Source organism: Perognathus longimembris, chromosome 7 (genome assembly GCF_023159225.1).
Source record: "Perognathus longimembris pacificus isolate PPM17 chromosome 7, ASM2315922v1, whole genome shotgun sequence".
Lineage (NCBI taxonomy): Eukaryota > Metazoa > Chordata > Mammalia > Rodentia > Heteromyidae > Perognathus > Perognathus longimembris.
In genome coordinates this window covers 40,774,141-40,786,948 of record NC_063167.1, presented here as the reverse complement: position 1 = coordinate 40,786,948, position 12,808 = coordinate 40,774,141, and the positions used below count along the sequence as shown (strand labels likewise).

General features: G+C 40.3%; 1 protein-coding gene across 7 annotated transcripts in view; it reads right to left on the bottom strand.

Moving 5' to 3' along the window:
* Window positions 1-12,808, bottom strand: part of Fggy (FGGY carbohydrate kinase domain containing) — a 380,313-nt gene that overhangs the window by 62,603 nt on the left and 304,902 nt on the right. For 5 of the 7 annotated variants that reach the window (XM_048351429.1, XM_048351431.1, XM_048351430.1 and 2 more), the window contains one exon: window positions 10,790-10,884. The exons of the other annotated variants lie outside the window; for them this stretch is intronic. In XM_048351429.1, the coding sequence (XP_048207386.1) occupies window positions 10,790-10,884 (95 nt within the window). The remainder of the gene's footprint in view (window positions 1-10,789; window positions 10,885-12,808) is intronic. 7 annotated transcript variants of the gene reach the window in all.

Below are 12,808 nucleotides of genomic sequence, written 5' to 3'. Positions count from 1 at the left end.
ACAGGCATTGTCTTGAATCTGGCTTCATTTCATACAAGATTTATAGTAACTTAGGAGATTAGTTAATATGGAACAGAGTGTCAAGGACATGAAGTCACTTATCTCACCAGTATCAGGTCCATAGCTAGCAAGCCATGGAGATGTTATTGATGGAGTTGGAGCCAAGTGGCTTCGATGCTCCTTTCTCTTGTTCCTGCCTTCAATTTCCTCTTACCTTTCCCACAATGTGCCAGCTCACTTACTGTCTCACCTCTTACCCTGTACTTGGTACCAGGTGCTCCAATGCAGCATGAGTGAGCCTCTAGTAATAGTGACTAATACTTTATTGAAATGGAGAGATTTGCCCAGGGTTGAGCCAAATGTTCTTTCTGCATTGAGACTGGGCAGTGTACAGCAAAAAGAAAGTACATAGAAATCTGCGAGTTCTAGACCTTGAGTGACAGCTCCATTGCCCGCTGATTTTCCAAGATTGGTTCAAACATTGCCCTGTTGGGAAGACTTTCCTGCCCTTAAGACAATGGATGACATTCCTTTGATGCTTTATTATCCCATCATACAATAATTGTAATTTAAATGAAGAATAGCCATTCAAAACTATCTTGCTTTATATTATCAAGTTTACTCCTCACAACATGATTTATGAGATATTACATTTATGATCTTTTTCAGATGAGAGCTATGGGGCGCAGAGAAATTCAATAACTCACCTAAAAGCAGCAGAGCCAAAATTTAAGCAAATGGTCTTTGCTGTTACATTTCAGCAATAGGCCTTTTCTTAACTGTATCTGTCTAGATCTATCCACCCTCCCCAGTTGACTATGACGAAGTCTGTGGATATCAAGAGTGTATATAACTCTCCTTTGTCTTACTACTAGACAGGACTCTCATTTTCACATGGAGGCTCCTCTAAAATACGGGTTGTGAATTCTTACTTGGAATAAGGCCCACACATATGCATACCCTTTCAAGATCTGGTCCACGTCCTCTATCAGCCCAACTAGTGCATCCTAACTTCTCCAGCAGTGGAGGAGAGCAGAAAACACATCCTGGCCCCACAGGAAGGACATGAGTAAAAGGTACATTAACAGGGGCCAAACAAGCCTGCAGAGTGATTAATTTAGCTTCTCCTCCAATATTATGTTTATCCATGTTGATTATATAGCACTTAATTACTAATTTGCCCTACTTAAACCAAGAGTGCTTTCAATTTTTAATGAGATAAGGGAGGAAGATGCCTTTACTTAGTAAGGAGCAGATATTTTATCTCCCTCTCTTGTTTTGCACAACCAATTAATAACATTTCTAAGGAAACACATCCCTCTCATGAATTGTTTCTCCCCATCTTCTTCCTGACCTCCCAGGTTTAAAAAGATATAAAAGCAGAAACAAGTCACTTAGAAGTAAACCAACTCCATCTCAGGCCTGACTGCCTAGGCTGGGAAAGGCCTTGTAAAATGGATTAATATTGAGCTCCTAGCTCTGTGCTGATTTGGGGATAGGGGTGAGGCATTGTGCCTATTTCAGGAACTTTGAATCCATAGTTACCAAAAATAAGGAATGCAATAATCATGGGTCTTTATACAGGCTGATTCTCTTACAATTTTATTCTTTTTTGCTCCTCTCTGGGTATTGCTATCAGATAAAGTGAAAAATGGTTCCTGTGCAGTCTAGACACCAAAGTTGCCAGCTCTGTGCTTGCTAGCTGTTTGACTATGGGCACATGACTTGTACTTTCTGAGCCTATTTGCTATCTCTAAAAGGAAGATGAGTGACCTACCTTACAGAAATTAAATGGCAGCTAAAGTACCTCAGTACAGGGCCCAAGTTAGAGTAGATAAATAAAAAGATTCATTTTTTTTCTCTTTAGCACATGTTAAGGCAGGAAAATAAAAGCATGGATAAAGGAGTGCTTTTGCAGGACCTCCAACATGTTTCTCATTATCCCAGAGCAGGAGTGGAGCACAGTGCTCCTCAAAGGGCCCATCTGTAATGACATAAGGAACTTGCCCCAGAAAGTAAACTGACACACTAATTTCTTCATTGAGAACATCTTGCTATGAATAAAGTGTCAGCTGAACCAAACAGTTCACTTGGTGACATAATTGATTTACTTTGTATTGAAAGTTCCTTATCTTATTACAAATCTGAATAAACAATTTGCAGACTGGTTTCAAGGCCATAGACTTGCATGGCCCAGCCTAGAGGATAGTGTTGGAGGTCTTCACATACTCCTGAAGTTCCTCCTTCCCCTTCTCTGGACCTGGCCAGGCTGACCTGCACAAAACACATCAGGAAGATCCGCTGCCCTCTGACTCTGAGTCCAACAAATTAGGAGACTGGAAGCTCAAAGCTACAATGGAGAACAGAGTTAATAACTTTTTCCTTCCAGGGTTTGCTGCAAGTGGATGCCAGGGCCAACTCCACACAGTCCTCTGCTCTAGGTTCCCAGTAACTGTTTTGTTACCAACTCCAGGTACCACACATTCCCATATGATTTCTCTAATGCACTGCCCATCATTTCATAAACAGATTTGCTTTTAAACTCACGGAAGTTACTTTAATTGGAATGTGCACTTTTTTCTACCTACAGGAAACTTGACTTAAGGTACATCTTTACTTAATTTGCTATGTATGAGTTATCCTATCATATAGGAAGACAAAGATTGAGGTATTCATTTTGGTTTATTATTACAAGAAAGTGTCATATGAAAAACTATGACAAAAATGACACCTACATGTTTATATTTCTCTTTGCAGGAGGATCAACTCTTTACTACACCCTCCTACCACCACACATGTAATCTGTACCAGTATGAATGTCATCTTAAACAAAAGCAAAGGCTAGAAGCAAGGCTCAGCAGTACAGCATTTGCCTGCCCAACAGGTGCAAGGCCCTGAGTTCAAACCCTAGGACTTCGAAATAAAATAATAAACACCAGGAACAAAAACACATGGTCAAGTCAAAGAATTAGATAAACCTTGTTTTAGAAACAAAGGTTCTAAGAATTCAGTAGATATCTGGCCATTTAAGCTTTTATAAGTCGACTTATCAAGTATCTGAATAAAATTATAGGGAAAGGGAGATATTTGGAAATAATGTATATATTAGTAATTATATATGCATAGTAATAAAAGTAATATGTTTTTATCAAGTGCCAGGAGATCACACTTGTAACCCTAGATCATCAATAAGCTGAGATCTGGGATGACTGTTCAACCCAGTCAGACAAATCTATAAGATTCTGATCCCCAATTAACTAGCCAGAAGTAGAGCCATGGTTCAAGTGGTAGAGTGTCAATCTTGAGTTAAGAAAGGTAAGGGAGAGTATGAGGTCTTGAATTAAGTCCCAGTGCTGGCATACATACAAAAAATTGTGTCCTAAGTAAAGCATTTAATTAAAGTATTTATATTTACCTCTATAAAAATAAACAGGTAGCCTTTTTTTTTTTTTTTTTTTTGCCAGTCCTGGGCCTTGGACTCAGGGCCTGAGCACTGTACCTGGCTTCTTTTTGCTCAAGGCTAAGCACTCTGCCACTTGAGCCACAGCGTTACTTATATATGTGGTGCTGGGGAATCAAACTCAGGGCTTCATGTGTACAAGGCAAGCACTCCTGCCACTAGGCCATATTCCCAGCCCCAAAATAAACAGGTAGCTTATGATTAAAAGGAAATACATAGAGCAAAATGATACTAGTGATCATAGTATGAAGTTTGCTCTACTCAATGAGTGACAAAACTTCAACTGGAAGTATCAACTCTTATGTATCTTGTATTTACATAGTTTCGTAAAAATAACATTTTATTTTTAAGCTGTTAATTTGACCTTAGCATAATGGAGCTATTTTGCAAACAAGATCGGAACCAGGAGCTTGATGACTAATCAGAACTTGAATTTGTTTCTGATTTTTTGCTTGCATTTTGTATGGAATTCTTTGATTTGTAGGGATTCTTTAAAAAAAAGTTTCTTAAATTCATAAAAACAATGTGCTATTAAACCAAGTACGGCAGAAAATATAATGAATGTTGGGACCAATATCACATTCTTTTTTTTTTTTTTTTTTTTTTTGGCCAGTCCTGGGCCTTGGACTCAGGGCCTGAGCACTGTCCCTGGCTTCTTCCCGCTCAAGGCTAGCACTCTGCCACTTGAGCCACAGCGCCGCTTCTGGCCGTTTTCTGTATATGTGGTGCTGGGGAATCGAACCTAGGGCCTCGTGTATCCGAGGCAGGCACTCTTGCCACTAGGCTATATCCCCAGCCCAATATCACATTCTTAATTGAATTCTTCTTTTATCGATTATCCCAAAGTCTTTGGCTGACTTTCTGTGAGGCATAAACATATAGTACAGGATATGTATTCAGAAAACTCAATCAGAAATTTGAATCGATCCAATTTGAAACCAGCATCTCAGATCTCCAGAAACACATGCTTTAGCAGTAAAGGTCAAAAGGCTAACTAAAAAAAAAAAAAGTCACTATCAGAACCACATGTGAAAATGAATCAAATTATAAAAGGACTGCGGAGTAAAGCTAAAGGGAACTAAATTTTACCGAGAAGGTCCTTGCACTCAAGAAACATGAACCTTGAATTTTCACTGATTCTTGGTAAATATATGTTATTATATCTAAAAATCTTAAAAATTAGGCAAAGGTTTTGTCTGAACAGTTGCATAATGCCATAATTTGTTTAGGAAAATGACTTAGGTTGTGTGCAAAAATACAGTTACAAAGATGCTAGTTACAGCATTAAAAACAAAACAAAAAAACAACCTTCAGAACTTCTTTATACTTGCTAGACAAGTACTCTAGTGCTTGAGCCATAGCTCCAGCTCTTTTTGCTTGGGTTAATTTTTTTAGATAGGGCCTCACTTTTTGTCCTGGTTAGCCTGAACTTCCTATTTACACTCCTGTCATAACTGGGGTTCATGCCACCACACCCCAATTTTTTTTTTTTCTGTTGAGATGGCATCTCACAGATGTTATGGCTGGGCTGACCGAGAACTGTGATTCTTCTCATCTCTGCCTCCTAAGAAGTTAGAATTACAGGCACCGGCCACCACATCTGGCTGTAGCATGCTTTAAAACAGTGCAGGTGACCTAAGTGTTCAAGACTTGGAGATGGGCAAAATAAAGCGTGCTATATTCTATGGGACTGGAAGTTAGATGGCCTGCAAAAATGATATGTAAAGAGGTTTTCTCCATGTTTTGGAGTAAAAAATAAAACTGTAAAACCATATGCACTGTATGAATACATTTTTGTAGCTTAAAAAGATTTAAATTATATACAAAAGACAAAAAGAACAGAAACCAGTATATTAAATAACTGATATTAAAATAAGCAATTTCAGTGTAATCAGGTCAATGTTTCTAGATGGATTTTTTTATCTTTAGTTAACTTTCTTATTTTTTTCCCAATGAATATGAACCATTACTTGTGTTTTAGAAGAAAGAAAAAAATTCAAGTGAATTAAAGTTGAATGTGCCAAGAAATTGGGATAGTTGCTTATGTCTGAATGGCCATGATTTGTTAGTCTTTCCAAGCCTCCAGGAGTTGAAGTCATGAAAATTAGTTTTACTTGCAAACTTTAAATTTGGTATTTATGGTGCTACAAGGCCAAATAACACTAAAAATCACAGCAAGTGGACTCTCACAATATAAAACAAAACAGGAAATATACTGTGCCTAAAAGCACCAGGCTTTGAAGTGTCTATGAAGGGATAAAACTAGCTCTGGATGAAGTAAATTTCATGGATGGAGAGTCTCTAGGGAAGCAATGAGGATGTTTGCAAGGACTGACCTTAAGGGTAGACCACTGCGGTTGGCATGGGTAGTTTATCTTGTGGGCATGCATGACAGAAAGGGTGAGTAATCACAGCCCTTCACTGGCCACTTACATGTGTTGGTCTGGAGACACAGGATCTGTCTAGAATGTGATAAAGTTGCTGGTGGCAGTGCATAGGGTCAGTGGTTTGCAGGGGTGCAACCCTCACCTGGAAGGGGGAGGGAGGAAGAAAGGCTTTTGATTGATTGGGCTGGTTTTCTTTACACTGGTACTCCTCTTCAATGTTTGCTGGGTTTACTTTGGTCTCTTATCGAGGTCTTGTGATGATTTTTGCTTTGGGTGATGCCTCTGCTTCCTTTGGTAGGGGTGGGGAAGAAGATGGAATTTCAAGACAAATAGCACTGCTGGAATTAAAGCTCATTTTGTATAAATAGTCTCTAAAAAGGCCTTCCTCCTTAAATGTAGAAATTATAGAAAGCTAATGCCGTCTGTGTGGGACCTGAATGAAGTATAAGGTAGAAAGTCCTATTGTATTTCTGCCTCTTTCCTATTTGACTGGGTTTTTCTCTCATACTTCCTTAATACCAGCTTCTTATTTCATTTGTCCTTGGCTTTATGAAAACCTCTCTACTGTCTATGCTTAGGAAAATGTAAGTATGTTGACATTTCATAAAATCACTTTACCCCTTGTTTCTTAACTTTCTAGGAGCGGGGAGCCTACAGAAGTGTTTTGACTTGCCTTTAACTTCTAATCTTAATTATATGTTTTCTAGGATATTGAGAATTAGGATTATTTCAAAGTGCACTGGCACTGGGGATGAAGGGTGACCAGGTGGAAAAGTCACAGAGATCATGATTCTGTCCATTTCACACTCAAAGTAATAAGAAGTTCCCCCTCCTACTACTCAACACTTGGACTTTTACCTCAAGAGCACCAAACCCATGGCTTAACTCTGATTCTTGTACTATAGTAGTAAACTAAAGATATAAAAATGGCCATGACTCATCCTCAAGGAAGTCATAGTCTTTGATGGAGATGGTTTTGAATCTGATTAAGGAAAACACTCTTTGTAGAGGCAACTCTTTAACATACCCAGTTCTATTCTTCAGTGCAGTCATATGCATCAATGCCCTTTGTGTGGCCCTCACAAAGGAAATAGTAAGAAGACTGCAGGAGGGAAGAAAAGGACATGAAAACGCAGAGCGTGCTTCGGGATTTTCAATAGCAAGGGAACTTGGATTTGACCAGTCTCTCCCATTAACACTCCAGCAGAAAATTCCTCCCATTGTTCTCTCCTTCCAATCTAATGAATTTGCTTCAGATTTGCAGTATATATACGTCTCAATAACTTTCAGTAAAACCATTGCAGTGCTTCATTCTCTGACCCACTGGTATTACCGAAGGAAGGTATAGGAATCTATCCAGAGCTGAGGTCATTCCATTCATAGGCCCAGAAAATTGGGAAACTTTGTCTTCCCAGAAACACAAGCCTGAAGCCAGTTACCTCCAGATTCTTCCTAGCCTTTCCTTCATCTGAAGATGACTCTGGGTGGGTCTACAGAAGTCAGGTCATCTAGATACATAGTGAAATGGTCCATCCAACAACCAGATGTTTGTGTAGTCCCTCAGAAGACAAAACATCTGTCCATGATGAGTTGATGGCAGGAATCACTTAACTCTCTTGAAGAATGGCAGACATTCTACAAACCAAGACAGGCTCTTTGAAGTTGAAAGAAAAAATTGTGTCCAAGTTTTGGTTGACAATATCAATCACAAGGAGGAAGTGATTGGGACTGATCTCACTAGAGCTGTCTCCTAGGCCTAGAGCACACAAGTTAGCTGCTCCACTTCTTTGAAGAAGAGTGAAGGAAGCTTCCTGCAGTTATATTTCCAAGGCAGTTCCAAATGACATAGTTTATACTTGGGAGATTTCTGTCACTTTCAAAGTCCCTTCATCTTAACCATGCTACTAGAGGCAATTCTTCTTAAATACTTATCGTAAAGAAACAAACAAAATAAGCACCTGAAGAGGAGAGGTAACATTGTCTGAGGATGTACAAACAAGCATTGGGGTTCAGCAATAGAGAGATAAGGGCAGGTAAATGAAGACCAGGAAAACCACAAGTGTTTCTCAGTTAGGAGCTCCTTTTATTAGATTGCAGTGTCTCCTGAAAACCATCAGGACAGACATATACACCCTTGAGTTGGGCAGGAGACATGAATTTGTAACTGTTAGCGCCTCAGAGTTACTATTCAAATCACTAATTCCAATATCCGATCCTCCATATCTTCAATTCTATTCCAAAGAGTAGCAGCAACCCTAAATCTATCAGCATAGAATTAAGCTCAGTTTCCACTTAAAGAAGGGTATGTGTGAGCTGAAACCTATGACTTTGACTAAGGTGTCAACAAGGCACCTTAAGTCATTCTACAAAGAATCTGATGACACAACCCAATCAATGATATTCCTCTCTGGGCTTCATTGTGGTCAATGTCACTTCAAATCAGAAAGCATGTCTGAACATTTAAAAAGTCCAGAAGGCCAAAGAGTAGAAGTAAATTAGAAAAGGAGACCTCAATGAAGTTTTTGCTTTTACATGTAGCCTTGAGTAAATTACTTAAAATATTTGTGAACCTTGGTTGGCTTCCCCACATACAACACAAGGATAGCACCATTTATGTCACAGGCAGAGAGACAGTCAAGATTAAGTAAAATGTCTTGGTTTGTTCCAACTGTAGTTGGACTACTACTCAGAGACTATTGGTCAAACAACCATAAATTATAATCTTACAGTTCTGGTGACTCAGTGTCAGGATTAATGGGTTCTGGTAAGGGCCTTTTTTAATGACAAAGAACAATTCTAAGGAAGAAAGAATAACTCTCTGGTGTCTCTTTGAATAAGGGCACTAATCCATTGAAATGGAACTCTTCCTTAGTGACTTCATCTAACTCTAATTACCTTGCCAGATATTTATTTCATTTACAACAAAGGAATTTTGAGGGTACACAAATATTCATTTTTATCACATGAGGTAGCATTAGGCAATTTCTTCTATTTTTACCTGTTGTAATTAGTCCCAGAAGTTGTAGAAATAGTTTTACAAATGGATACCTTAAAATAATAATAAACAATTCATAACCTGGAAAGTATTGACAATACAATTATACCATCTGTGTTTAAAGACCTCAGTTAAAAATCACAAGTATTTGTTAATGGATTTAGTACCTTGTGAGAAATATTTTACCATCAACAGGACAGCACCTTTTCAAAAATGTGGAACAAAGAACTTGCAAGCCGACTTTTGCATCTATAATTTTTTTCCTAGTCCTGGGATTTGAATTTAGGGTCTGGCATGCTATCCCTGAGCTTCTTTTGCTCAAGGCTAGTGCTATACTATTTCAGTCACAGCCACAGCTCTGCTTCCAGCTTATTTATTATTATTATTATTTTTGTAGTTTATTGGAGGTAAGAGTCTATTGGACTTTCCTGCCTGGGGCTGGCTTCAAACCACAATCCTCAGATCTCAGACTCCTGAGTAGCTAGAATTATAGGCATGAGCTACTGGCACCGGGCATGTTTCTAGTCAACTCCATGAACCTCTAGCTGGTATAGGAAAGTTATGCAAAAAGCCTCAAGTGGGCTGGGAATATGGCCTAGTGGTAAGAGTTCTTGCCTTGTATACATGAAGCCCTGGGTTCAATTCCTCAGCACCACATATATAGAAAAAAGCTGGAAGTGGCGCTGTGGCTCAGGAGGTAGAGTGCTAGCCTTGAGCAAAAAGAAGCCAGGGACAGTGCTCAGGCCCTGACTTAAAGCCTCAGGACAGGCCAAAAAAAAAAAAAATCATCAAGTATGGTGTCTAGCATGTAAGGGGCTCACAATAAATGGAGCTGCCATTACTGGGATATTGAGGGGTAAACTTGGTGCTTAACCATAATCTTGGGTAAGGCAAGAAACTGATTTTTAGCTGAATAAGCACTTTGACTCTAAGCTAACACTTGGGAACCAGGCTTCTTTGTTCTGGCATTTAGACTAGACTGAGTTTCTTAACATCCTAAATTATAAAATGGGGAGACAGTGGCAAGGACTAAACAAGTGTATATAAGCTATAGACACGGCTCATAGCAAGCTACTAGTTACTGTTATGGATAAGGAAATGCCAGTGAAGAGCACACTAGTTAGGTCACAAAAGCTCATAGAACCATTAAACTAGGATTTAAATACAGGTGGTTTTATTCCAGAGCCTGTTCTGTAAGACTCTATAGTACACTCATCCTTTATCATTTTGTGTCATTTTAGTACTTATAATCTGTTCATAAAACCCAATGTGTGGCTGTCTTTTGTATTTGGTGGTAGGAAAAGCTTTTTACCAGAAACTAGTATGCTTCCTCTTTTTGAAACTAAGAATTATGCAATTTATCATATGTCCTTTTATTTTTATTTTTTTCTCTTGGCTGCCAGGAAACTCAGAGCCAAATTATGTACTCAATCACAGACACCAAATTGTTTCCATCTTCTCTTCTTATATCGTTCTTCCTTATTTTTCTTTTGAATCCTTTTAAAAAAAAAAAAAACGCACAAGATTTTCTTTTGTGTTTCTTGTTGATACAGGCCTTAAAGGTATTTGAAAAGTGATGGGGTTGAAAATAAGCTAAAAAAAAAAAACAGAGACATGTATAAAAAGCTGTTGTTTTGAGCTTTAACTATCTCATTTGCTGAAAGAAAAGTGGCCCAGGAGAAAGTTAAAGGAAATAATTTAGGAGTTATTTTAAAGAAGAAAAAAGAAAACCACCTGAAAAACAACCAAATACTGACAAGAGGCCAAGTCAAACGAAAACTGCAATAAATACGTCTGAGGCAAGAAGCATTTGTGATTTCCCTGGCAGGAACCTATCATTTCTTAATTATATCCTGTGTGTGTTTTGCAAGACGTGAGCCACTGTCAAGACGAAAGACAGCCTAAGACAGGAGTGGGACCAGATCCCAGCCTTGGATCCTCACCTACCTGTACAGAAGCGAAATCCCCAGAGGCACAGGCACCCAGAATAGCAGCACCCACAAGGACCGATTCCACCTCTTGCGACAGGACCACAGGCATGCCTGCACAGGACAAGGCCACACCTTGGTTAGAGAGCAAGGCCGGCAGCAAAGTGAGGAGCCAGCAAAAACACCTGACGTCAAGGCAGCACCTTCGCCTTTCCTCCCTCACAGATCCCTATTTCTTAGGATGACTGGGTTCTCTGCCTGTGCCTGCTGGTGAGTAGCCAAGAACCCCCAGGGACTCATCACCATATCTATCAACTCATGAGACCTTGGTGTGCAGGTTTCCAGGCTTCTCCTGGCATGTGGTTCAAGCTCAGGTCAATCAGTGTTCACTAGGAGCTTTGCAGGCCCCAGGGAAGGCAATGCTCTCAGACTCCTGACTCAGAGGGGAGATGGATAAAGGAGGGACAGGCCAAAAACGAGATTGGTTGTTGAATTGAGATGTACTAAGAGAAGGGAAGTAGCAACCCAGAGTGGACTTCCTACCTCTCTCACAGGACAAGCCACAGTCCCTACTTAGCTGACAAGGTCCTCCTTTGGGGCCTGACCTATGTTTTCACCCTATATACCCTCTCCTCCCAGCCATGTGGCCCTGATATCTGCTACTTCAGACATCAGACATTACTGCTGCCCTTCCTTCTCTATAAATGCATATACCTTTCTGGTCATGGCATTTACAATAACAACCCATCCACCACTCTCTTCCCTATTTCTTCCTCATCTTCCTACCTGGAGTTTTATTTAGTTATGCTATTTGGCATCTCTTTCCCAGGCCCAAAATTTATGATCTGTGAAGGTCAGAACTTTGTTTTGTCTACTGCTATGTCTCTGGCATGTAGACTGAGAAGTAGCTCATGAGAAGTGGGTAAGTGCTATCATCATGGATGATCATCATGTCTGAAATAGGCCTTTGAAGATGAGCAGAGGTTCACCAGGAAGAAGAAGTCCTCCACCTATATGTTCCAGATATTCAGGAAAATCATCAGCTTCTGCACTGACTTCATTGTATGATCCTAGGCAAGTTCTCTGGCCCTCCATTTTTCATCTGCAACGTGGGGTCAAAATGTCTCCTACCTCATAAAGTTCCGGTGAAACTCAACAATGCTTTTAAAAATAAGGCATATATATTCCTCTGTGTCTCCTTACCTCCTAACTTATCTCTTTCCTTTTGGGGCAGTTAGGAGCCCCAGAAAGAGGGACAGGGGATAGAAGTCCTTGAGACATTCTGAGAACACAGGGATGCTGGTCCTGGGCTGCAGCACCAGGTCTGAAGATGCTGGCTACTGAGTGGCTGGAGACTGTGGTAGAAGCTCAGTCCAGATGTTTCCTGCTTCTACCACCTCTGAGTCCTTCAGTAAGTGCTTCAACTCTTTTAGTCTTAGTTCCCCCTGTGTCAAATGGGGACAGCACACAGGTGCATTGTGGGAGATTAGTGAATTTCCTGGTCTGGGCTATGTCCTGGCTGCTGCTGTTAAAATTATAGTATTGGTGGTGAGTTGGGTCTCTATAAGCACTTTACTGGGTATGGGAGGTAGAACAATTGGGAAAGGACAGAGAAACTGCAGCCATGAAGAAGGGAAGAAACGGCACCAGGCCACGCTGGAGGGGAGCAGAGGCCCAGACAGAAGGACATTTCATGACTGAGCAGAATCCTGTGACCACAGAGCACAGAGGCCTCTTGTGGACCTGGGACGTTTTAGAAGATAATGCCTCCAAATGCTGTTTATTTCCCACCCAGTGTTTTCCTGGCCTGAACAAGGATCTCCTTGGGAATCAGAAGCCAGAGGGAGCCAGTAAAGGCCCTCCTAGTTCTCAGGTTGTAGCCTCAAAGTGCTCTGTAGCCACACAGCCAGAAGTTCTGGCTTTGCTGGTGACTTAGCTGTCATGCCAGGTAGGTTACTCAACCTCTTTGTGGCACGGTTTTCTCATCTGCATAAGGGGATTACAATTCCACACATGTGGGCTGGGGATATGGCCTAGT